The 27977-nt window shown below is 39.9% G+C and overlaps 1 protein-coding gene across 1 annotated transcript in view; it reads right to left on the reverse strand.

Moving 5' to 3' along the window:
• MYO10 (myosin X) overlaps positions 1-27977 on the reverse strand; it is a 177513-nt gene that overhangs the window by 82108 nt on the left and 67428 nt on the right. The window contains exons 3-8 of the mRNA XM_070747109.1: positions 24807-24965; positions 14597-14784; positions 9896-10030; positions 1273-1397; positions 408-421; positions 223-307 (exon numbers count right to left, since the gene is read on the reverse strand). Coding sequence (XP_070603210.1) covers positions 223-307; positions 408-421; positions 1273-1397; positions 9896-10030; positions 14597-14784; positions 24807-24965 — 706 coding nt within the window. The remainder of the gene's footprint in view (positions 1-222; positions 308-407; positions 422-1272; positions 1398-9895; positions 10031-14596; positions 14785-24806; positions 24966-27977) is intronic.

Below are 27977 nucleotides of genomic sequence, written 5' to 3' on the forward strand. Positions count from 1 at the left end.
TTTGTATATATTCTGTATTTGTTCAATTTGATTTTTGTTTTATTTTTTTACTTTTATTTATTTTTCTTTGCCTTGGTTTTTTTTTGCATTTGTATTTTGTATTTGTGTTTTTAATATAGGAAAATTAACAAGGACTATTTAAAAAAATGAAAAGAATGTTTTCTGACAAACAGTAATTTCTTTTGGAAATAGCCATTGTTTAAATACAAAACAGAGTCCCACCTTTCTTTTCTCCCTCAATCCCTGCCAGCAGGGCATAGAATATATGATAATTCCTCTCTCCTGGATTTTGCCTTACTACTCGATTCTATGAGACAAAACGTTTAGAAATATATTGAGCAAACTCTTTTACATTTTTAATGTAAAGTATTAGGGAAAAAAAGTATTAGGGGGAAAAAGTAAGTTACCTTTTCTAATAAATCTTTAGGAGGCATCAAGTGAATAGGTCAAGGAACAAAATGGTTCAGTTGAACTTGTAAGAAATGTAATCTATATATTATTTTTGTTAGTATATTTATTCAGAAGAACATTTATTTTTATTAGTTTTCTTTAATTTTAAAACGTCATTTGTTATATATAAATATTAATGACTATCTGTATATTGGCAGCTGAGCTTAATGTCTGGCAATGAAAATATATTTGTAAAATAATTAAGTAAATTATACAAAAAACAGATCCCAACATAATATGTAAAACTCCCTTTTTCTTTCTCTCTCTCTCTTATGTGTATCTTTTGTTTGCTATGAAGAATTAGTACGGTACTATCAATCTTTCTGGCAATATTTAAAAAACCCAGAAAAATAAATCCACTTTAAAAGGATTAGTTACTTCTACACTAATACTGATCCAGGCAGCAGGACCAACACTGACTGAAAAAAAGGAACATATCTAGGATTAAATAGAGCAAACCTGGCTCAAATTAATCACTCACTCATTGACACACTGCACAATAGAATCGAGTGGATTATCTACTTGATTTATAAAGCTGAACATACAGCTGTATTTTAGTTTTCCCTAGACAAAAGTTGTCATCTAATCATTAAGTTTGAAAAGTTTTACTACTCTGAAGGTGTACAGAAAAATAAAAATGTACATTTTAAAACATGTTTTCAATACAGTTTCCTACCTTGAACCATGAAAGAAAAAGAAGAGGATTTTTCAGAGTTTCCAATGTTCTAATGTTCTAATGTGCAATTTTGGAATAAAATAGACAAGCTGCCTTATATATATGTACATATACAATAATTACAAGGCACAAAAAATTTAGGATACAGTCTACAATTTTTCCTCCCTGAATATTGCCTTTCTGACAGAAGTTCAGCTGAACAAATTTTCCAAAGCGACTAGAGTTGTTGTTGTAAACAGTCTTTGAATTACCAAATGCTTCCATAATTGGGCTGCAAAAAAAGAAGACAAAGTTATTCAGTGTTTATGAGTCCCATAAAAATTATAATGAATCTTATTGATGAAAATATTGCAACACGAATGTTTTAAAAAGATCTATTCACAGTATAAAACACATCAAGTCATCTCAAGCAAGTCATGAGCTTCTAATATGTTTTTAAATATTCCTTGAAGAAATAATATACCAGGAAAGGGGGAAGAAGGAAATCTCTTGGCGTGTTAGCATAGCAAAATAGTCCAAACAAGAAGTTGCTCTGTGAGGTGGACATTATTTAAATTTGGTTTATAAATAAATAAACAAATATAGGTAAGAAGCTCATCCAGAAGGTCTAGCTCTACTTTATTGTATGGTTACATTAATAAAATTTTGCAAGTCTGAAAATTTCTTCGCATCGTCTTTATAGCGCAAGAAATTAGAGACGCTCCCTTCTGAGACATTTGCCATGTCCACATTCCTGCTTTAATTCAGATAATTATGTTCATTTTTCATCATTCAATCATTCATTGTTCAAGAAACCTTGTTCAAGACTTGAAGAAATGTGGTGGCAATCATATTAACAAGCACATAGGTAAATACTGAACTGTAACCCAATTAATGACAGAAACAGTGGGTAGAGCATAAACATCAATCACCTTACTATCACCTTAGTAAGACATAAGGTAAATGACACTTCCTTGTTGAATCGGACAAGATAATAAATTTAGTATCAAGCAGGAAAGACTGGTGGTGGGAATGCTGAATTTGGAAAACTAAAGAAAAGTGGACTGTGTTAAGATGATAAGGTTTTGTGAAGCAAATTATTTTATTCTCAATATCTGCTTCCACTTCAAGCAATATAGAAATGCTGAACATTTGAATATCACCAGATGATCAATACTGGAATCATACAAACTATATATAAGGTAACAGAAATAGAGAAATGCAATCCAGTCAGCTAGGATATTTCCAGGCACAAATTGTGAACAGACAGTAAATTCTTAATATAAAATAAATGGGTTAAACTTGGAACATTAAAGAAAGCAGATGCCAACAAAGAACCAGAATATAATACAAAAAATATAATAAACATAATATAACATACCATGGCCTAGATTAAGTACAATGATGCAAAGAGAAACTATTGTACTAAAATGTACTAATTCTTGGCGTAAGCAACATTTTGCTTTCTATATGAAGAAGTATAAATATAGATATATATTGTGCTATAGAAATAGAAAAATATAGCCCTAAGTAATGATCAACTTAGATAAAACTATTCAAGATGGCATCTCCGTGACAACAAAGATCAAAAGGACCGTTGTACCTACCTGAACGGTCTTCTCGCTGCACTGGAAGGAGAGTCCAACATGGGTAGTTAACCAATCTTATTGGTAGAGACTGAGTTAATTATTTACATATTAATTGGGTACCGCCCCCTTGTATCCCCCATGAGCTCAGTTTTAAAAACGAAGACAATGTAAGAGGATAACCAATATTTATTGTCAACAACCAACAACAACAAGGGCCTCCCAACACCGGCGTCCCTGAACTTCTGCAGTGCCGGGTGGGTTTGGACTCTCCTTCCAGTGCAGCGAGAAGACCGTTCAGGTAGGTACAACGGTCCTTCTCCACTGCAGCTGGAAGGAGAGTCCAACATGGGATATGCCAAAGATTAAGGCCCATGGGAGGGAGAAGGTCTTGTCAGGGACGTCGTGGAGGCACAAACTCGTTACAAAACACGCCTTCCAAACGCTGCGTCCGCTGAAGCAAACGAATCCAACTTATAATGTTTAACAAAGGTGGTAGGGGCCGCCCATGTTGCGGCCTTGCAGATATCCTCGATGGATGCTTGCGTGGCCCAGGCAGCAGACGTGGCCGCGCTACGTGTTGAATGACCCGTCAGTCCCAATGGTGGGGTCTGGTTTCTAGCCTTGTAAGCCTCCGTGATACACTCCTTGAGCCATCGACTAATAGATTTGGAGGATAGTCCAAGTCCCATCTTGTGAGGTGAAAATGATATGAACAATTGCTCAGATTTCCTGAACGTCTCCGTACGCCTGATGTATATCTTCAGGGCTCGCCTGACGTCTATTTTGTGCCATCGCAACTCCGATGGGTGGTTCCCATGAGTACAAAAATCAGGAAGTATCAACTCTTGCTTCCTATGAAATGTAGAGTTTACCTTTGGTATAAAGGTGGGATCCAGTCTTAGTACAACCCTATCTGGGTAAAAGATACAGAGGTCCTGTCTGACTGATAAGGCCGCTATTTCCGACACTCTGCGTGCGGAGGTAATTGCGACCAGAAAAGCTGTTTTAATGGATAACAGTCGGAGAGATATGGTCCTCAACGGCTCAAAAGGTGGCTTTGTCAATGCTTTGAGAACTAACGAGAGGTCCCATGACGGAAACCTCCGGACTGGCGGGCTATGTTTATTTGTAGCTCCTCGTAGAAAGTCCCTCACCCACGGGTGAAATGTCAAGGAGCGTGCCTCTGGAACTTGTATCATAGTGGCGAGGGCTGCCACCTGCCTCTTTAAAGTGTTAGGGGCTAACCCCCGGTCTATTCCTTGCTGTAGGAACTCCAACACCGGAATAACTGATGTCTCCCTTGGATTCAGACGGTGCTGGTCACAGAACTTACAGAACGCTTGCCAAGTTGCTTGGTATATTCTTGACGTCGAAGGGCGACGTGCTGCCTGTATTGTATCAATGACCTTCTCTGGTAGCTTTTGTTGCCTCAGCCTGCTCCTCTCAAGTGCCACACGGTTAGATGTAGCCACTGGGGATCCGGATGTTGAAGGTTCCCCTGGCTGAGGGCGATGATCCGATCCGGAATCCTCCACGGTGTAGACACCGATAGTGCCACGAGGTCGGAGAACCAAGGGCGTCGAGGCCAGTGAGGTGCCACCAATAGCACTTCCGCTCTCTCCTCTATTATCTTCTCCACCACCCTGGGCAGGAGACTGGTGGGAGGAAAGGCATAAAGTAGACCCGGTGGCCAAGGGGAAAGAAGGGCATTGGTCCCTTCTGCCGCTGGGTCCGGAAAACGTGTGTAGAACCTGGGAAGTTGGGTATTCCGCTGGGTTGCAAACAAGTCCACGGATGGCATGCCGAATCTGTGTGTCAGCTGCTGGAAGATGTCGGGATCCAATCTCCACTCTGAGGGATCTAGAATGGCCCTGCTCAGCCAGTCCGCCTGAGTGTTGCTGATGCCAGCAATATGCTCGGCCGACAAGGATGCCAAGTTGGTCTCGGCCCAATTGAATAGACGGTTGGCCTCTGCCATGAGGCGTTGTGACTTCGTGCCCCCCTGATGATTCAGGTGGGCCCTGGTCGCAACATTGTCTGTCAGGACCCGCACGTGTCTGTCCCGCACTAGTGGGGTGAACGCTTGAAGGGCCAAAAACACTGCCTTCAATTCGAGGAAATTGATGTTGACCGGCTCCAAGTCCCTGTCCGACCAGAGGCCTTGGGCCATATGGTGTCCAATGTGTGCGCCCCATCCAAAAAGGCTGGCGTCCGTCGTGAGGGTTACTGGGCTTTGGAGTCGGAAGGTGGAACCCTTGCTTAAGGCTGGTGACGTCCACCATTCCAAGGACTCTCTGATTGTCCTTGGAACCCGGACCTTCCTGTTGCAGTGGCTCCTCCGGGCCCTCTGTGCTGGGAGCAAGAACCACTGTAGGTCCCTGATGTGGTGTCTTGCCCAGGGAACGATGCCGATGGCCGACACCAAGGTCCCCAGGATTTTGGATAATAACGCCAGGGAAACTCTCCTGTCGTGTCGGATGCTGGAGATTAGTTGTCGTATTGTGCGTTGTCTCTCCGGAGAGAGAGATACCGTGTTTGATATGGTATCTATGACTGCTCCAAGGTGGAGTAATCTGGTGGTGGGAGACAGGTGGCTTTTCTCCATATTGATTGTGAAACCGTGAGATACCAGTGATTGCACTGTCCTGTCTAAGTCCCTCCTGGCTCCCAATGGGGACCTGGACAAAACGATTATGTCGTCCAGGTAAGCCATCAGCCGAACAGATTTCTGGCGCAGGTCTGCCGTCAAAATGTCCAACAGTTTTGTGAAGGTTCGCGGGGCCGAGGAGAGGCCGAATGGCATGGCCCTGTACTGAAAATGTTCCCCTTCGGCGCAGAAGCGGAGGAACCGTCGATGACCTGGATGTATGGGCACATGGAGGTACGCTTCCTTGAGATCTATTGATGTTAACAGATCGTGGGAGCGTATGGATGCTATAATTGTTTGTAAGGAGTGCATTCGAAACCTCCTGTACTTTATGAAAACGTTCAGTTGCTTCAAGTTTAGTATGAGCCGGCAGCCTCCTGAGGCCTTGGGCACTATAAAGATCACTGAATAGAACCCCTTGCCCTCTTCCTGTCGGGGCACCGGCTCTATAGCATGAATGTCCAATAAATGCTTTATCTCCTCTCGGAGTTGTAGTCTCTTTTGTGAGTCCCGTATTGCGGGGCAATGAAGGAATCGTGATGGTGGGGACTGGACAAATTCCAGTCGAAGTCCCTGTGAAACAGTGGCTAAGGCCCATTTGTCGGATGATGTGTGATGCCAGGAGAGACTGTAATGCTGAAGTTTCCCTCCTATTGGCATCCCGGCTGAGTCACTTGGAGCGACGAAAGCCTCTCTGGTTACCTCCTCGAAATGGCCGTCTCGATTGTTGGTAACCTCGGGGTCTGTCCTGAAAAGATCCCCGATCGGACCGAAAGGATGGTTGATTGTATTGGTTGTATTGACCCTGACCAAAGGATCTTTGGGTCTGTCCTGCACCTGTATTGGCTTCCCAGCGAGGGTTCTGGCGCCTCGTGTATGGTGTGAACCTGCGGTCTTGTCTCCTATTAGCCCTGGGGAGCACTTTCTTTTTGTCCCTGTCCTCAATGAGGACCTTCTCCAGACTCTCCCCAAAGAGCATGGAACCCTGGAAAGGGCTCGAGGCCAGCCTCCACTTTGATTTTAAGTCTGCTGGCCAATTCCGCAGCCAGAGAAGCCGTCGTGACGACATGGTGGTTGCCATGCTTCGAGCCGAGAACTTCGCCGCATGGAGGGTGGCGTCTGCTGAGAACTCCGCTGCCGCTCGCAGCTTGCTCAGGTCCTGCCGGAGTCGTCCGTCCTCAGGTCCGAGTCTGGCCTGCATTTCCTGCAGCCACATGATGGATGCTCTATTGATGAATGATGCTGCGGCAGCCGCTCTGAACCCCCAGCCAGACACCTGATGCGCCTTCCTCAGCAATATCTCAGCCTTCCTATCTTCGGGTTTCAGGCTGTCGCCGGTTTCGGAAGGCACCAGCGCGCTGGACACCAGAGTCACCACTGGCTGGTCAATCGGCGGGAACTCCAGGAGTTTTTCGACCTCCTCGTCGAAGGTGTAAAACTTCCGTTCGATGTTTGAAGGCCCTTGTGCAGCCGCAGGGTGCTGCCAAGGCCGCTTAACTCCTTCTACAAATATGTGAGAGGCCGGAAAGTGTTCAGTCTCAGGCTGATCTTCCTTGAGGAGTGCCTCAGAAGTTTTTGTTGTGTCAGTAGGATCAGTTGCCTTAGGCGCTGCTGCGAGGTTCATCACCTGCTTGGCCTTACAGAGCAAGGTCCTGAATAGTGCGGGCTTAAACAGTCCCACCGATGGTGGCGGCTCCGGCATTGTCTCGTCCTCTGACCAATCATATTCTCTGTCACTCTCCTCAAACTGTGGTTCCTCCATCAGCGACCCCACGCCAGAAGGGGGCGGTACTGTCCATGTATTCCTTTCTGGAGCCTGTTGTGGGGGCTTCGCACTTTGTTGTGCCCCCGTAGCAATGCCCTGTGAGTATACGTTGGCAATGAGCTCCTGAAGGTCAGGTGTCATCTGTTGCCAAGGGCCAGAGGGACCCCTTAAGCCTGCTGCCGTAGGGGTAAACGTAGCTGAAGGTCCCTGTAGGCTTCTGACCGAGTGCCCTGCAGACCCCGGTCTGTTCCAAGAGGTGCCAGGTGATGGCATGGCCTGAGGTATAGGTACAAATTGTCTGTCAGGCGACCAGTCCCCTGTTAGCATGGCCCCAGTGGTCCCCAGGGGAGATTGGGAGGTCAGTTGTTCAGGGGTCATTTGCTGCCGCTGTGTAAGGGGCAGTCCCGAAGGAGATGGCTGCAGGGCCGCTTCCAGTTTCTTTTCAAGGGCCTTAATACGTTTTTCTGCTTCCTTCAATGAGGAGCTAGAAGATTGGGAGGCTTTTGTCTTGTCTTTTGCCTTCCCTTTGCCCTTATCCTTAGCGGCTGGGGAACTGCTTTTGTCAGTTCCTGCCTTCTCTTCCATTTTACTCACAGTTGGAGGATAATCCAAGTCTAATATTGCAGACCAGTAAACTTTTTGGCTCCACGCCCTTGCAAGTCACCTTAAAAATGGCGTCTCGGCACTTTGGCCTCTTGCGCATGCGCACTGGGGCTCATAACCCACTCTCGCGCCTTTTGCCGCCCGAATTTCCGGCTTTCGCGCCGGAATGGCCAAGATGGCGGCGCCCGTGCGCTTCGCGCTCTTTCTGGGCTCGCCGCTCCGCGCCCGCCTCAATGGCGATCCCCGCCAGGCTGGTCGCCCTGGCTCTCGCCTCCGCTGTCCAGAAAAACGCCTGGTGGTCTCAGCGGTCGCGCCGTTGTCTCGGCAGCGCCTGCGGCGTTATCGGCGGCTTTTTCTCTCCTCCGGCGGCGGCGGCTTCGGCGGCGGCTCCTTTCCAGCCGCCGAACAGCTGATCGCTCTTTCGGCTCGCCGCGCCGATCTCGGAGAGCGATTCCAAGCCTCCCAGTGGGGGGGGCGGACCCCCCCACCTTCGGCCGGCAGCCCTAGTGTGGCCTCGGAGGCCAGGGACTCCCAGGCTGGGTGCTCCTCTACGGGGTGTTCCCTCGGGGGGAATACAAAACCCCTGAGGAGAATCGTTGGGGGTGCTGCCCACGGAGGGCAGGTACCCCTTGTTGACTGTTCCACTGCTGCTAGCTGTGTCTGAAAAACAAAGCAGAAGATTAAACAGGTTCACAACATTTTTAAATATTTTTTTACTATTTTTACGAATTTTTTAAATAAATTATTAGCTTTAATTAGCTCAAGATCAAACTCAGTAAGTCTCTACTCTTAGACTGAGTTTTTAAAACTGAGCTCATGGGGGATACAAGGGGGCGGTACCCAATTAATATGTAAATAATTAACTCAGTCTCTACCAATAAGATTGGTTAACTACCCATGTTGGACTCTCCTTCCAGCTGCAGTGGAGAATTGCTAAAGCAGTGATTTGCCAATTGTAATTTATAGCTCTGAAAGTTGGATATTGATCAAAAAACTTTTAAATGAGACATGGAGACTCAGTTACTAAAGACTACCAAGAGTAGTTAAAAATAAATCAATAGCTCCTAAAAAAAAGATTGGCAAGATAATGATTAACAAGTGGATATACTTTATATATATTAGGTCAGTGATGAAAAAAATGACCATGTTTATTACTGTTGAGAGAATTAGATGACAATAGATAATAAAGAAATAGAAGAAGAGCATCATTGGAATACACACTGAAAAGTGGTGTGTTAGGTCACAGAACATATAGTTTTCAACTGTAATACATGATATATGTTCTTCTGTCCAAAATCAGGACCAATGTATAAAAAATTGTTTATCACTTTTCCTCATGCTTCTGCCTAAGTAACTGGAAAGAACTGTAACACCGCATATCTCCAAAAGCACAATTATGAACGCAGTTGTTGCTGAAGGATGCCACGCATCTAGCGAGGTTGACCTACTCAAACCCTTGGTGGAGTAGTTGGGAAGATATTGTTTAATATGTTGGGAAGAATCTCCACAACATATTAAACAATAGGTTGACAACTGTGAATTAATAGGGCAAGCCAATTCAGGCTTGAGCAGAAATGGCATCTTTTCTGGCCTTGCTAAATTGCATGAAAGATACTTTGACCAATTATAGCTGGATGCTGCCATGAAACCAACTTACTGATTATTTTATGATATACCACACCAATCTTTTGAAGATATATTTCACCAAACACCCCCCCCCCAAAAAATGTATAAACTGTTGTATTAACATATAGTTTTTACCAAAGTTAAAAATACTTGCATTGAGAAATAAATTTTAAATAGCACACATAAATTCCAATCTGTTAAATTGTCAATAACTCAGTTAATTTCCTAGTTTGCCTACTGCCTAGGAAATCTCCTTATATCAGGAATGTCAAAATCGTGTCATGTGACTTTTCTCCCCTTCGCTAAAACAGGGGTGAGCATGACCAGCACATGATACATACAGCCTGTGGGATGCGAATTTGACCATCCCTGACTTATATTGGAGTTAGATTATATAAATTTAACTACTCATCTCTGAAATTGCTAATAGTTTTGTATTCTCTGATATTGCTAATAGTTTTGTATTCTATCAGCAAGCAGGCAAGCTTATGTTGAAATAACTTCCTTCCATAAGTCTTGTTTAGTGTTTTCCTTAAGGAAATGCTACAGCGCATATATACCTGCTCTCCAAAATTGCTTGTTCGACACTAGCGATTTTCTCCATACAAGAGAGTTCTAAGGAATGCTGGCTTACGGCAGACAAAAACTTGAGAATCAACTTAGTGCTCTCCGTTTTACCGGCACCACTTTCACCACTGGAAGACAAAAAAGAAAACAAGTCTACAGTTAGTCAGACCAAATACCTTATGAAAAGATGGGCATTTTATGGGTGTAGATAAATACATTATGAAAAAGGCTTTTGACCTAGGATCGGTGCCATTTTTACAACCTTTTTTTTTTTACATTGTTTATGTTAAGCAAATGGATTTACAGTAAATCAAGGACAACTTGTATGGTAAGTTCACATCAGGTTTTAATAACTGCCCTTTCCCTAAACAATGGTGCTAAACTGTAAGTGAGAGATGCCTGGCATCCTACACAAAAGGAGCAGGAAAAACAATGTACTGCAGCAAATATTCCTAAGATAAGCAACCAGATGCACTGTCCTGGTGTTACTGCTGGCTGCAGATGCAAAGAGCAATGGTACATCACAATGCTGATGTGTTGTTCTCTTGCCACCCTTTGGCTAAGTTATTACATGTTATTATACTCCTCATGGGACCCACTAACCCCTAATATGTTGAAAAGGTGATTTTTAAATAGCAGTGTGCTTCACAATCAAAAGGAAAAAAAGCGGTCTATTTCAAATAAACTTCATACATAAATCCTTGGGCTTGATTTTTCTGTAAGGTTCTAATTACAAGTGAAGTCATCATATTAACATTTTTATTTTGATATGACTTAGTAAATCTTCCCAAGAACCCTTAATTATTCCCCAGAAGGAAGTTTCCCTTTTGCTTTTGTTGGAAAACAGGAGTGTTTGAAGCTTTTCAAAGGATAGCTTGAGGCAAAAACCCAACTCCAGACTATATCTTTAGTATAAACCACTATCTTTAGTATAATCACTTCATCAGTAAGTTATTTCTTCCTGCTACAACAGTCCCCTAAATTTTAGCTCCTTCAGAATTTTAAAAAAAATCTGAATTATTTTACTTATATCACCTGCCTTGTTCATTAACAATTATTATAAGCAACTGCAAGGGGTACTGACTATGTACAAGGATAAGACAAAACCTGTATCAAATATGACACGAGGAATATCAATCTCCAACACCATCAAACTGCAGTTTATCCCCTCCAGAATGTCATTTTCTCTCCCTCCTTCCAGTGAGTTAAGTGAAGCTTGAAACATTTCAGAGATCATTAGTTAACCACATTTATGTTGTAAATATATTAACTGTGTAAGAGGGGATAGCGTGATGTAAAAGCAATGGTAATGGCTTAAACTCTGAGGAAACCCCTAGCCTCTTATATGTATTTTTGAAAGTTAATGAAAATAATACTTTTTGCAAATGCTATTCAGGAACGTAGAGTAACTTTCCTATTTACACCATATGTTCTGATGAAAAATCCCAAAGAAGGAAATAGCTATTACATTTTCATGGCCGTTCAGTTAGTTCTAATAAAGGTATTGCCCAATTGTAGATATAGTTTAAATAACACAATGGATACCACACAGCAATAGATCTGAGGACTACATTCCTAATAATTTAATGGAATAAAATTCAATTAAAAACAACAATCCAATAACTCATTATAATTATATAGTAATTAGAGCATGGTCTAAATTCAGTATGACCTGCAACAAGATGACAAATAACAAGCAGATCCACTAGAGGGGGTTTGCTGACTTTAATGAGAAATCAACCAAATACATAGCTACGATTGCCATAAACTACATTACTATTCTTATTGAAGACCAAACAAAATAATTATGCTAACATAGAGTATAATTATAGCCAACCAACCAATCAATTTATTTATTATAACTGCAATTCTGGAGAGCAAGTATAACTACAACAACCATACTATTATGGCATAGGATAAATATTAACAGAAACACCTCATTTGTAGCAATAAAATCAGTGTGCTATGAAGCCCTGATCAAGATAAGATATTTTATTTCTGTTTGGAAGCAAGCCCTGCAAAATTTGAACATCAATGTCTTCAAAACACTGTTTCATTATCTCTTTCATTTTTAAACAGACTAGAAAAGTCAGAGCCCCTAAAGCAAATTTCTGCCCAAAAGCCTTTTATCCACTAATTTGCAAGCCATAAAGAAGCATTTTTAATAATAATAACAACAACCACCACCACAACAACAAGTACCACAGAGTTGGAAGGGACCTTGGAGGTCTTCTAGTTCAACCCCCTTAAGCAGAAAATCCTACACTACTTCAGACAAATGGTTATCCAACATCTTCTTAAAAACTTCCAGAGTTGGAGCATTCACAACTTCTGTAGGAAAGCTGTTCCTAAGCTTTCAAAATATTTTGTAAAATGGGTTCAAAAATTGAGATAGTGACCCTTTCTAGCTGCAGCAGCAGAAACTGAGTCAATCAATAACACTGGCAATATCAATTCAGATGTGTGACAGCTAAGAATGCAGTACATACTCAATCACCTTTATTGTTTGCCCTGAACCTATAGAAAACAATGATATACAGTCCCTAGTGAATGTGCAATAAAATAATTCACTAATAGGTTTTATTAGCTGGTGCCAAAAAATTGGGCTACCGTTGAAAAGATTTTCTGCTCTCCCTGGAAAGACGCATTTGGCAGTTTCAACACACCCATCTTTCTCTGGCAACAACATCTGTCTTCTGCTTTTGCCCATACTCTGCAGCAACCTCCCTACATTTAAACCAGTCATTAAAAAATAAAACGATTAAAAAATTAGCGTAATCTCTATAGCTATCATCCAAATTCAGAGGAGTTTTTGAAAAACAATCTTGATCAAGAACAGGCAGAACTGCTAATAGTGATGAGAGGTACAGCTGAATATGGTAAGGATGGTGAAATTAAAATTAAAAAAACCTAGAAAAACTAAATTTCTAGTAGTAACTAAAGTTGCCTTAAAAGTTTTTAGTTTGGGGCTATATTATCTAAAGTGAGGGTCTCCAACCTTGGCAACTTTAAGACTTGTGGACTTCAATCCCAGAATTCCTGGCTGAGGAATTCTGGAAGTTGAAGTCCACAAGTCTTAAAGTTGTCAGGGTTGGAGACCCCTGATCTAAAGGAAACAAGTCTTAGGCGTTTGTACCTGCATCTGTATTTGGATACTGAGATGAATGATATCTAAATGTGATAGACTGAAGACAGATGACACCAGCTTGGGATATCCTGCTCAGCGATTACTCAAGAGGTGGCCTTTCTCATGAAAATCTCCCAACTTTGGAATTGCCTCCCAACACCACTTCCTTAGGGAGGTGTATCAAGCAACTGTACTGTATTGCCTTTTCAGAACCAACTGTAATTCTTTTCATCCCCACTGGCATTTGGATATGTTTATTATAAGCTGCCCTGGAGAAATATTGAAAAGTGGCATAGCACTTTAAAAGTACAAATATTTAAACCTATCAAATTTAACTTTTTAAAAACATTAATATACTGCTCAAAAAAAATAAAAGGAACACTCAAATAACACATCCTAGATCTGAATGAATGAAATATTCTCATTGTTTAAGTGTTCCCTTTATTTTTTTGAGCAGTGTACTATTAATGATACAAATGAGATCCCAGAACTATCACAGCCTCCTAAATAATCCTATCGAAGAAAATATGTTAAGACTTTGAGGCAAGGACTCTACAAGAGAAGCATCTCAAAAATTACAATGATGGTCACAACTGTACTGTCAAAGCCCCAACCTTTTATATATAGGTTCGTGTTGCATTCACATACAGAGAAGTGGGAGATTCATACCTCTTGGCTTTTTGTTTTCCTCAGATACCCCAACTTTAAAAGCCAATATTCATTCAATTATCGTTCTTCTTCCTGCATCCTATGCAATTCTCTAATTTTTTTTTACTGAAATCTAAGATCTGTATTGATGGAGACCCAGAATACTGAAATAATTATTGAGGCTATAATTGATTCATTTTCTTTTAGATGAGACTCTTTCAAAGCAGGGAGTCCAAGGCAACTGTCTCTATCAACCTGCTCTTCCAAAGCCCTATCCACGATATGCTACTAGTATAAGTGATTATACATAAAGATCTTTCATGTGTCTTAACACACGCAGGGAACTCAAGTGCAACATTTCGTTAATACAATAACTGAAATGTCATATCTCAGAATACCACTGAACATTAGGATCTAGTGACACACTATTTTATTCTCATTAAATGAAAGTGGAGGTTAGGTTAAACTGTAAAGAAAATAAGCAAGATCAATTAAGGAGATTAAACCAACCAATACTGTACTTTCAAGAATTTCATTATTACTGCTGCTGTTATTTATGAGTTGTTTTTAAAGGTCTTTCTTTGATCAATGTACTTATTCATGACTAGTGGTGACAAATTAATCTTCTGCACAGCATGACATAACTCAGTGACAAAGTCAAAACAAAATGAAGTCTAAGTTAATTGACCAAAGTAAACTATATTAAGCTAGAAACATAATTTTTATTGAATGGACCGTATGACATATATTAGATGTGAAGATGTTTATCTTCAAGAAGAGATTGGGATCATGTAATGAAGCTATATCTCCATGTATTTCATTTTTAAAAAAATTAAGCATATTCAACAATGAAGAATTCCACATATAGTGACAATTCAGCAACAAAAAACTGGAGTAATTCATACATTATTCAAAATACCTTATGAGAACACACTGGTTGTCATGACGTTTCCATAGGCAGCGGTAGCATTCATTAGCAATAGCAAAAATATGAGGTGAAATCTCTCCCAGATGATGACGGCTGTAGTGCTCTATCGTGGTCTGATCATACAGACCTGGGATTGTTTTATAGGGGTTAACTGAGGCAACAATGGAACCAATGTAAGTCTGAAAGGAAAAAAAATAAGGCACATTTTGATGAATTGATTAAATATCATGTTATAATCATTATATTCCCGAATTTAAAAATATATTTGACAAGGCCTAGCATATACAAGCATAGAAAAACCCCAATTTTGACTGGGGGGGGGGAATCCCAAAAGGCTAGGGATGGTTTGATTTCATCAACTAAAAACAATTAGTAAAAGCAATTCTATGTAGAACTTGTTTTCACTGAATTTTAATAGGGCTCACTCTTAAGTTAAATATGGTAAAATTGCAGCCTAGGATTATAAAATGAAATAGAAGATGTGAAGCACAATCCAGAACCTATTCTGGGATGTTTTCCAGCAGAAGCCTAAGGGCAGGGAAAGGCAATATGTGGGCACTGGTAGGCCTGTGAACATCTTCATTGATTCTTCTCAGGCTCCCTGCCCAAAATTTGTTCCTTTTTTAAAAACTTAAATATTTGAATTAAAAATAAATGGGAAAAATGTCAGCTTCTAGAATATAGACAGCTCTTGTTATCTATGGTCCCATTATCTGTTGCTTTATGTATCTGTGGTAGGAAAATGCATACCAACTCTTGATAACATAATAAGTGATTTCATGTATCTGCAGCAAATTTGTATGTATCTAGTACTTTTTCAATATTATCCCTTATCCATGGCCTTATTTGCTGTTTAGCTGAAATGGAATACCACAAATGACAAGGGTCATCCTTATTTATATTTTTTACAAATATAAATTTTTAAGGTATATTATGGGTAAATGAAATCTATTTGTTTTGTCGATTTATATTGCCACAGATGACATGACTTATGGCAGCATACACATTTGAACAAGGAATTTGAATGCTACACAAAATAAGGCATAAAGCAATTGTTGTGGCCCGTCTGCATTCCACGCAGCTGGTCATGGATCCCGAGGATCGAAAGACAGTTGTGCCATGGTACCATAGGCCTGTGCACCTGGCACTGGAGTCTGATAGCGAAGGGGTCAGAGAGGATGTGGGATTAGAGGCTGAAAGCTAACTAGGGCCTTTTGCACCTCCCAGGGTGCACAAGTGACTCAGGAGAAGAGGAGGAGCCTCTTTTTGATGCTAGGGCATGCAGAGCTGCTAGGAGGCAGGAACGGTTAAGCAAGGAGGTCTCTGTGTGAATAGATATGTAGAACTATTGGCCACGCCCTTAGACTATTTAAGGCTTAGTCACATTATGATTCAGTCAACTTTCATTTTGTTCCAGCTGTTCACTCGGACTTTCTCTCTTGGACATTATTGTTTCAATGATGATTTACAAACTGGCAATTGGGACTAATTTTATCCAGGTTTCCTGCCAACTCATAGTAAGTCTGTGAAGGAGATCTACGGGATCAAAGAAATGACCTGTTTTCATTTTGGTTTATGCTTGGACTGTGACTCATTGTTGAGACACTAATTAGCATCTGGCACCGAACATACTTAAAGCCCAGCCTCACTACTCAGAATATGTTAGAAGTAAATGCTTGATTGTTGTAGAATAAGTGTGTGTGTGTGTGTGTGTGTGTGTGTGTGTGCCTAATTCCATGGGGGGGATGTCAATGTTGGGACAGAACAGCAATTTCAAGCAAACTCAATTTGCACACACCTCAAGTCAGTCAACCCAGTCGTGTTCACAAGATCTACCAACCCAAGAACAGCCAGGCAATTATGTCAAAGGACGTGCTATTCCATATGATAAGTACAACAACAAAGCAGCCACATCTCTTGGCTCACAACATATGAGATTATTTCATTGACAGGAGCGAGAGCAAGCTAATCGGACAGAAACAGGTGGCCCCATGTTCATGGAGGCTTTTATTGGTCATAATCAGAATCTTGAATTGCATCAGCAAGTACCAATGTTACTTGGAAATAATAGTATGTACCTGTAACTACCAGTTCTATTGTTTTCTTGACCAGCTATATTTTCATGTTTTCAAGTGTAATCCAATGCAGATTGTATAAGGAAGTTTAAATTTATTGGATTTATATGCCGTCTCTCTCTGGGGACACGGGGCGGCTCACAACATATAAAAAAGCTAATATATATCAAAATCCCATTAATTAACTAAAAGTTACATCTAAAAACTTAAAAAATGATTAAAATACATACATATCCATTAGTCAACAAATGCACTATACATTCATCGGCCGGGGGCAGAATCTAATGACCCCAAGCTTGGTTAGGTTAGGTTAGGTTAGGTTAGGTTTATTGGATTTATATGCCGCCCCTCTCCGCAAACTCGGGGCGGCTCACAACAATAATAAAAAACAGTACAGTACACAATACCAAATCCAATGCCCACCCATCCAGTTCCAATTGAAATTAATAATCTCATAAAAAACAGTATATATAAAAAACAGGCACACAGTCAATCAATCAACAAAACAACATGGGCAAGGGGGAGGTGTTTTAGTTCCCCCATGCCTGACGGCAAAGGTGGGTCTTAAGGAGTTTACGAAAGGCAGGGAGGGTGGGGGCAATCCTAATCTCAGGGGGGAGCTGGTTCCAGAGGGTCGGGGCCCCCACAGAGAAGGCTCTTCCCCTGGGTCCCGCCAGACGACATTGTTTAGTCGATGGGACCCGGAGAAGGCCAACTCTGTGGGACCTAACCGGTCGCTGGGATTCGTGCGGCAGGAGGCGGTCCCGAAGATATTCTGGTCCGGTGCCATGAAGGGCTTTATAGGTCATAACCAACACTTTGAATTGTGACCGGAAACTGATCGGCAGCCAATGCAGACTGCGGAGTGTTGGAGTGATATGGGCATACTTGGAGAAGCCCATAATTGCTCTCGCAGCTGCATTCTGCACGATCTGAAGTTTCCGAACACTTTTCAAAGGTAGCCCCATGTAGAGAGCGTTACAGTAGTCGAGCCTCGAGGTGATGAGGGCATGAGTGACTGTGAGCAATGACTCCCGGTCCAAATAGGGCCGCAACTGGCGCACCAGGCGAACCTGGGCAAACGCCCCCCTCGCCACAGCTGAAAGGTGTTTTTCTAATGTGAGCTGTGGATCGAGGAGGACGCCCAAGTTGCGGACCCTCTCTGAGGGGGTCAATAATTCCCCCCCCAGGGTAATGGACGGACAGATAGAATTGTCCTTGGGAGGCAAGACCCACAGCCACTCCGTCTTGTCTGGGTTGAGTTTGAGTTTGTTGACACCCATCCAGGCCCCAACAGCCTCCAGGCACCGGCACATCACTTCCACTGCTTCGTTGACTGGACATAGGTGAGTCTTTAAACTCTTATGAAAGATGAGGAGGGTGGGGACAGTCTGAATATCCGAGGGGCTGATTCCAGAGGGCACCCGAGTCTGATAGCGAAGAGGTTGGAGAGGATGTGCAGTCTTAAAGGAAGGTCTCCCAAACCAGGGATAACCACAATTGGCAATAATTGTGCAAAGTCTCTCCAAGCCATAGCTACATTGTCCTTCAAGCAGGAATTCTAAGTCTAAGAATAGGCCCAAATTGTATACCCACACTTTCTGGGAGAGTACGGCCTCACACAAATATGAAACTCTCCAGATTCAGGAAGCCTCAAAAGTCAAACAATTTCTTTCAAATGAAGCAGAATCTTACACATTATGTGGGCAATCAAGAATTGAGATGTACAACTGGGTAGCATTAGCATGAATATGTTCAACAGAAGTGAGGAGAGAACTAAGCTCTGAGATATCTCACAAAGAATCAGTCAGGGGTTTGGTCTTTCCTCTATCAACACTTTCTGAAAGAATCCCTGAAGGAAAGAGAACCACAACAAAACGATGACTCCTATTATTTAGACTCCTACCCTAATCTATGAGCCAGTCCTATTGGATATGGTAATTGGCGACATTAAAGACTGAATTAAGTAATCAAGAAGAATCAGATTTTTATAGAATCTGGGAAAGGATTTATATATGGTTAAATAAAAAGAATGTTAAGTGATTGGTACACAAAGTAATATGTATATGATTAGATTATTTTAATCTTTTCTATGTTCTATATTTTTAAGAATCTCAGAGTTTTTCTTTTTTGTATTAGAAGACTTCTAATTTGAGTGGGGCAATTGTAGCCCCATCTATGTTAAATGTTTGTTTGTCTTGTATGTTTTTTTACAAAAAGCAATAAAAATATTTTTTTTAAAGACTGAATTTAAAGCCAGATTATTCTTTTTTTAAAAATATTCAGAATAAAGAGCAAAGAAGAATGGATGTTTCATTTTATGACCCTTGACAGTCTTGAACAAAGGAGGAACCCAGTGGAGAACTCTTCCAAGAAATACACAAGGCAAAATGAAGGAAAATCTCAGTTCAACTGGCCATCTGAAGTGAAGCAGTCTTTGCTAAAAGTAAATGCTTTTTAAATCCAAAATTATATTATCTCTCTGGTTTTGTAGTTACATAATTGCTGTTTTTATATTTGCACAAAGAATGTAAGTTATATCAAATATGCATGCATTGATGCCAAACCAAAAGTTTTATTAGTTTGCATGGAAAAATAATTGAACGGAAGTCCAAAGAATCAAAATTGTACTGTAATAAATAAAATGTTTAACTACATGATTTCCATTTAGCCCATTGAATTAAATATTGTCACTATGGTACTAACAGTATGAATGATTATCAGGGATGTATTCAGAAATTTATTCAATTGAATGTTTGCAAAAATTAAACCACAAACAGATTAACTAAATTTTATTTCTTATAAAGCCCTCATGTAACTTTACAGTTGCCTCACTTTTCGAATCCTTTAGAACTTTTGTTTTATACAAACTCTCAAAATTTCTTCAATGCCAAACATATTGAAAAGGAAGTGAGGCTATAACTTTGAATCACTAAAACGTTTATTTTAATGTTGGCAAAGATACATATCATTAAAAGAAACATACCCAAGGCTAGTTTGTGTTTTGGAAAAGTATGTGCCTAGACACACACATGCAAATACACAGAAGCAACATACCAGATGGGGGATTTCAAAGACAGTTTATTATATGGTGTTGTAGAAGGGGTGTGCTTTCTAATGTAAAAATAAAAGTAGCGGTCAGCCAGATTCCTTTAGGAAACCCACAGAACAGCATGGGAATTCAAAGTAATGTTTTGTTTCTGAGTTCTTGCAATCTGTGTTTGAATACAGAGAACAGAAGATCCATCTGTAGCAATTTGACCCAATTGTTATTGATAAAACGAATTACATTGTAATTTGAGACACAGTATGTTTGACTTTATCTTACTCTGTTGCTTCCCATTTTGCAAGCTCATTTTTCTGTGAGCCAAGTAGGTCAGTCACTGAACACAAATTAGTACCAAAAAATATGTAAGGCAGCCCAGCACTTGATAGGCTGTTTCTTTCTTGTATCATAAAGTGAGTCGTAATTTATGGGTGCATGCATGCAAATACCCTTGATTTACCAACACTTCAGTTTGCCTTATGCTTAATTTGTTTATCTAATTTGTAAGGGACAGAGTCCAATTCTCTCCCTAAATTATAAGTTAAATGTTTGAGGTCAAACATTTTTTCTTAAAAGCAATAGTTTAACATATGATTATATGCTTATAAAACCTTCTATCTACAGTAGTTACATCATTTGTTACAGAAATCTCCCATCAGTTAATCATGTGTTGGGTTCCCATAACAAGATGCTATGCAATAGGGCAGGTAAGATGTATTAACTGTGAGTCCTTCAAGATTGGCGGCATAGAAGTCAAATTAAATAAATAATAAATAAATAAATAAATAAAAATATTCCTCTATAAACAAATTAAACTACTACTATTCAAGGGAAAAAAATGTCCTTATCTGTAAAGAGTAAGATGTTTATCTTCTCCCTTCTACAGCTGGAACAAATAAATTTCACAAATAGATGTACTGAGAGGAAGGTTTGAAACAAGACTCTAAAGAACCTTTATTCTTATACCAGTTAAAGCAACTAAATAGCAAATATTGTTACACATTCCATTTCAAGAGATAGGGCACTGTTGCCTAGGCCAGGGTCTCCAACCCCCGTGCCGTGTTCGATTCAGAACTTGTCTATAGAAGTGGTGGGTGAACGTGCACACAGAGCTGCATTTGTGTAAGCACTGGTCAAGTGCAAATGGAGCTCCTGCGTGTGCACACACTCTCCTGCGAGTCACACAGAAACATCCCCTCCCCACTAGTCCGCAAAGCTGGAAAGGTTGGGAAGGCTGGCCTAGACACATCAGGCTTACATATATGCATGCACACAGAGAGACACACAGAGAGACAAGAATTGAAATGAAGTCATGAGAAATAAGGATACAGGTCATATATTTAAACCCCTTGATCATTTATATCTGCAAAATTACCTTGATCAAAAAAAAAAAAGCGGAAACATCAACCAGAAGAAAAACACATAGAAATTTCTAATGAGTATAGACTACCTAAAATCACGATATAGGCCTGGTGGTTTCTTGTTCCTTGGAAGATCAGTATATCTGAGAGCTTACTAGCCTCTACTTTTATCATAGGTAAATCACCACATTTAATTATGGCTTCCAAAATATTAAATGGATTTAAGCTCACTTGTAAATCAGAATTAGTAGGGCAAAGCCAGTGTCTAGAATATAGATACTGCTAAAACAATGTTTAGTAGATTAAGATAACAAAGATTGGAATGTCTAAAATGCTTTTTTGCATTTAGCTAGAAGCCATAAGAGAATAAAACAATTCATTCTTTCATTTATCATTAATATATAGTCTAATATTATCTCACTGAAAGATCTCTCCTGAGAATAAAATTAGACTGCAAAGCATTTCATAATTAGATGGATCAAGTGTTATTAAAAGAGTTTATTGAACCAAAACAAAGATATAAAGCATAAGGAGATTCAATTAAAGTTGATATAGTTTTACGCTGTACAACAAATCTTCCAAATATAAAACGTACCAAGAATGTTTAAATAAAATTAGTGCAATGGACAAAGCAGCCATAAAAATTAGGCATGTATAGATAGAGAAATAAAATGACGGCGCTGGACTTACCCGGCAGGCAGGCTTTGCTGGAGGGACCGGGAGACACCGGACCCTCATGGATGGCCGCCATTTTGGATCCCGAGTGAAGTCTCGCGAGGTGAGACTTCGCTCGGGATTTCGGGCCTGGCTGCTGATTGGTCCGGGCGGGGCCTGCTTGCCCTATATAAGGGCGAGCAGGCCCGAGGCTCAGCCTTCCCGCCCGGACAGCAGCCTCGAGCAGACACCCGCCCGCCCTCCCTATTTTGCAGTGTGCTTAGGGGTCGCCCTTAGGGGGCCGAATGGGAATTTTTTGCAGTTCTGCCTCTTAGCTGGGCTGTTTTTTCGCCCATTCCACACTGAGGAGATGGATGTGCGGTTAGGGGGTGCCTGTATTTTTTATTAGATTAATTGGCTTACCTTTGGTCATTTGGGTAGGCAGGTTAGGGGCGGAAAAATTGGGGGGTGGTTTAGCAACCGCGCGTTCTCCCTTGGGCATCTTTGGGGATGATTGACAGGTTCTCCGCAAGCTCATGGAGGGAGCGACTGCCTGAGCGGCTGGGGGGAACCTGTCTTTGGGTCCTGCACCTTTAAATTCCCGGATTCGGGTTAGCCGGTGGGACCCCCCTCATGCAAAGCATGGCAGGGTCGCAGGTGATGGAGTGGTCCCTCACCTGGACTTGCATCGAGATACGCCCATGAGTTGCCCAGGAAGTTTTGCCCTAACGTCATTTCCGCCCCGGAAGTGTTTGTTTGACCCTGCAGGTCCATTTCCGGGTCATAGTTGATTATGCTAATATATGCAAATTTAATGAATAAATTATGCAAATTTATGTTAATAAAAATGACCCAGTTTAAATCCAGCTCTTGTGTCCGTGTCGTTACTCCGTCTCTCCAGCAATGGGCATTGTTTACCATTGTTATTTCTTTGATCTACAGTAGGTCACCTTCTTTTTCTCTCTCTTCTTCTCTTAACTATCCCTTTACTATCACACCTAGGCCTTGATGTCTCTTAAAATCTTTTCTAAGGTTCTCTCCCTATTTCCTGAATTTTCCTTCAGGAATATTCACTAGACAAAACAACTATTATACAAGAAAAATCTCATTCAAAATGCAAACTGTGGCAGCATTTGGTCTATCATCTGCTTATAATCATACTTTAAATGCTCTACTCGTTCTTCTTTTAAGCATTGAGAACTAGGTACAATTATAAACGCTATCTTAAAATTATTACCTCTACAAAACAAATTAATATCAAAAATAGGAGGAACTCTTTCATCACAATAGTAATGAGATAAAATTAATCATTGATAAAGCTGTTTGTTCCATGTGGTAAAACCTTCATTAACCTCTTGGTTATGTCTAAAAGAATATATGTGCTAAAAAGCAATGCTTTTGCTTGAATCACAGAGGATATACAGAGGATTCATTTCCAAAATTTATTAATCATTTTTATTTTTAGCTCTAACATAAACTTGTTTCAATCACTTTCTTTCATGCTGTTTTGACCTCATTTCAGCTTGTATTTACCCAAACCAGCTGACAGTCTGCAATCTGTGGGAAACAAATACATTTGGAGCCAATTCTTAACACCATAATTAGACTGTCCTTGCTTTTAACTGTATCATATATGTACTTATGTGGTTTTAAGTTCTCTTCCTCCCCAAATGTTCTGTGTAAAGTGCAACTATCCCATGAAAGAGTAACTTCTACAGTACTTTTCAGACATACTTGTCTTTGATAAAGCAAGCCACGTAACCACCATACCACTGGCATATCTAATTTTGGAACCAGGTTTTGAATGCCCCCAAAATTATAGTCTTGTCTTTATGATGTAGACAACTTTTTTTTACTTTAGATGAAGTATTTCAAATAACAGTCTTAGCCATTTTTATTTTCAAGCCTAGGAACTATATAACAGAGCAGAATCTATCTAGATGTCTATAGAAATCTAACCATCAAATAACCTTAACAGTACTGATCTAGTATCTGAACGTAAGGTGCCACTCTACCATGATTTACAAATAGGCTTGAAAGAAATACCTGGAATGAGAATTTTGCTATTCAAAATTAATGGAATTTGGAGTCATATATGTACTTATATGGTTTTAAGTTCTCTTCCTCCCCAAATTATAGTCATATCTTTGAATAAAAAATTATATTCCATCTCCTTGAAGTGGGGATATCAGGGTAGAGGCTAACAAAAAAAAAGTCTGTTGCTTTTCACTGTATGATGTAATACTGGGACAAGTTTGGCCTCACATGTCCTTGCGACTAGTTAGTTCGCACAGAGTTGGCCTCCTCCGGGCCCCGTCACCAAACAATGCCAACTGGCGGGTCCACGGGAGAGAGCCTTCTCTGTTGCGGCCTGGCCCTCTGAAACCAACTCCCCCCCCCGAGATCCGCATTGTCCCCACTCTCCTTGCCTTTCGAAAGGCGTTAAAGACACACCTGTGCTGGCAGGCCTGGGGACCCTGAGTAACAGTTTCACTCCGGCTATTAGTATGAAAGAGGGATGATTGATTGTTTTTTATAGCGGTTTTTATTTATTTCCAATGTTTTCATTTTATTTACTGTTACTATGTCCATTTTTATCCTTGTAAGTCACCCTGAGTCAGCAAGGAGAAGGGGTGGCCTATAACTCTAATAAAATAATAAAATAAATAATAACAATTCTAGTTTTTGTCATTAATATGGACTGATCTTTAAGTATAATAAAGTAGGTTCCTATTTAAAAAGAATAAGAAACATAATTTCACCATTTTAGACTGACTAGGCAAAATGTCTCCATTTGAATAGCCTAAAATGGCTGTTCATCTATTGGAGTTACCAACAGTATTAAGGAATCATTTTCACCAAATTGCCATATACCTTACACCATATTTAATAATAATAATAATAATAATAATAATAATAATAATAATAATAATAAAAAATTAGATTTGTATGCTGCCCCCCTCCGAAGCCTCCATGTACCCTGCAAGGAAAATTTTCTTAATGCTAAATTAACATGATCATTCATGAAAGTATTCATATCTTATTCTGCTCTTCTAGGCACTTACATAAATTTTGCCTTGCTGATATCGCTGGAATAAATTATACATGATTGCACCTTCATGGAGATCTATCAGTGCTGCCATATCTTCCAGGCCATCTGTGCTTGTAGGCTGCATAGATGTAACTTTTTGATGTGTAAGTGATCTCTGTTTGTACGTATATACCTGCAAAAATAAAAAAATAACAACAGGTCATTAAAAATGGGCAATTATAAAAATACGAATTCTATTTTTGCTTCTGAAAAAAAACCAGACAAGTCTTTTATAGGTGTTCATTAAAACATAAACTGCCAGCTTCTTAATTTTATAGGGACAGTACCCAACAAATTAATGCAAACTAAAATCACTCTACAAATACATAACCCTTTATATACTGTGAAATAAAAACATACATCAACATGCCCATAATTGTGATTCTAATTTCAATCGATTTTCCCAGTTAAAAGCATGAAATAAATTTATTTAAAAAGCAAGCAAAGCATTTGTATTCAGAAATGTTCTGAGTAGAGGAGGAAAAAAAATCAGGATTTTATCCTGAGAATTATCACAAACGTTATTTACTCTAGAACCCAGTTCTTCAAAACTTTCTGTGAGTTTACTTAGGGTTTTTACACTTTTTTCAATCATGAAATCTATTAGTTTTTTTTTTAAAAAATCAAACCTGGAAATCCTAATCCAAAAGTACATATTTATTATTCAATTTTGAGGCTACCTAACTCCTCAATGACTCTGAATGGCTTTCAAATAAAACAAGGGGGGGGAAAACATATTAAAAAACAGAGCTGACCAGAAGGCTAACTCAATATCAAAAACAAAAATCTGCAGCAACCATAACAAATCAGAGCTCCACAATCATCTTATCCCAATGCTTGGGAAAACAATCAGATTTTTAATAATTTTGGAAAAGTTAGTAAGGGTGAGAACAATATGGATCTCTGTGGAAGTGTCACTCCAAACAGCAAGTACCATCAAGAAGATATGCTTTTGGGACCCTGCAATATTAGACTAAAAGACATGGGTGAGCAACTATGTCCTCTTTATGACAGTGGACTCTGAGCCAGCATGAGACAGTTGAAGTCCACAAGTCATGAAAGGGCCATAGCTGCTCCATTGCTCACTTATTCTAGGCTGCAGCTGGAGAGTCTGATGGGACAGGTAAAAGTGGTTCCACGTGGAAAAGCCCAGGTTCTCTTTGAAACCCAACTTCTTTTACTTGTCCTTTAATTCCAGTGTTTGTTGCTTGATTATTTCAATTCGTACTGCCTCCCATCTTAAATATATGATTTCCCACAGCCCACAATTTATAAAACAATATAAAAACATCAAAACAACACAGCAATTTAAGAACAATAAAAATAACTAAAAAACCCCAATACTATAACATTCATAACTAAGATAGTTCAGCATTCATCAATACAGCCATAGCACAAGCAGTATTATGCTCTCATCTGTGCCTGTTGGAAACTGACATTTTTAGGGCCATACAGAAAGCTAGAAGGACTGGGAGTCAATCCAATATGCAAGAGATGATACTTGAAAGGGCAAAGATAATGACAGAAAAGGTCCTCTTCTTGGGAATTAATGGAACCCAAGCATGCCACTTCCACCACATCTGATGGGACAAGTATATGTGATTGAACAGAGGCAGTCCCTGAAAAGAAGAGTCTGTACAGCTCTCGGCTTTGGAAATACAATCTTATACATCTTTTAAAAACCTTTCCAGGTCTGTGATGTAAGTGTGAGTTCTTATTATCAGCCTTGCAAAGCAGATGTTGGAACTGCCGGAGCTTAAGGGCAGCATCACATCTCATGTATGCACAGCTGAGTGTTTCTTTTCTTTGAACAATGATAAAAAAAAACCTTCTAAGAACCAGCTTAAGAGTAACTTGGATTGCATGCAGATGGCCTTACTATAATATAAGTAAAGAGATACAGAATAAACATTCAGAGCATTTCTTAACCAAAACCACCCTGATGACTGTTGATCCATTAACTGCAAAATAATAATAATAATAATAATAATAATAATAATAATAATAATAATAATAATAATAATAATATTTATTAGATTTGTATGCCGCTCCTCTCCGAAGAATATGTATATAATATGTATATTTCTTGTTTTAATTTGATTTGATTAGAAGAATCGAAGTCCTAAAATTAGAGGGGGGACTGTAAAAAATATTTTTGGGAGGAATATGCCACATATTATTATAAACATATCATAAGCATGAATGGCCGTGCATGAGAAAATTGTAGGCCTGATAGAAATCCCTGAAACTAATTTATACATACCTAATTTGAGTTTGTTGATATTCCACATATTATAAGGTTGGTGATGTAAAAGCATTTCTATGTATCTACAGAAGAAACTCTCTATTGTCTTTCAGTGTTTCCTCGATTTTCGCAGGGGATGCGTTCCGAGACTGCCTGCAAAAGTCGAATTTCCGCGAAGTAGAGATGCGGAAGTAAATACACTATTTTTGGCTCTGAACAGTATCAAAAGCCTTCCCTTAACACTTTAAACCCCTAAAGTGCAATTTCCCATTCCCTTAGCAACCATTTAGATCATTATTCATCATGTTTATTTATTAAAGTTTATTTAAAAAAATATTTATTAAAGTCGGATGAAAATTTGGCAATGACATATGACGTCATCGGGTGGGAAAAACCGTGTTACAGGGAAAAAACCCGCAAAGTATTTTTTAATTAATATTTTTGAAAAACCGTGGTATAGACTTTGCGCGAAGTTCGAACCCGCGAAAATCGAGGGAACACTGTACAGAGGCACTGGAACATGAAACTTCTGATTTTATTGCTGACAAACCATTGAGCTGACAGTTCAATGCTCTCACTCTCTGTCTCTGTTGCTTTCTGCAGGCATTATTCATGGAGCAGAAATTCATGGAGCAGAAATAGTATCCCTTATATATACAGTAGTAATGTCTTTGAAAGGTCTACTTAGGCTGGTTTGTTCAATATATGCCATCTGGACACTAGCTGTAATTTTGCTGTAATGATATAGAGGAAGTTCCTAATTAAATAAATAAAATTAAAAACCTTGCTCATATAAAGGCGATAGCTATGTGGGTGTAATGGAATGTGCACCTGCAGCAGCAGAGGGGGAAAATTTTGCCAACTCAGAGCTTTCCCAGGAGACCCAAATCAAGACGCTGA

The sequence above is a fragment of the Erythrolamprus reginae genome, chromosome 3 (assembly GCF_031021105.1).
Source record: "Erythrolamprus reginae isolate rEryReg1 chromosome 3, rEryReg1.hap1, whole genome shotgun sequence".
Taxonomy (NCBI): Eukaryota; Metazoa; Chordata; class Lepidosauria; order Squamata; family Dipsadidae; genus Erythrolamprus; species Erythrolamprus reginae.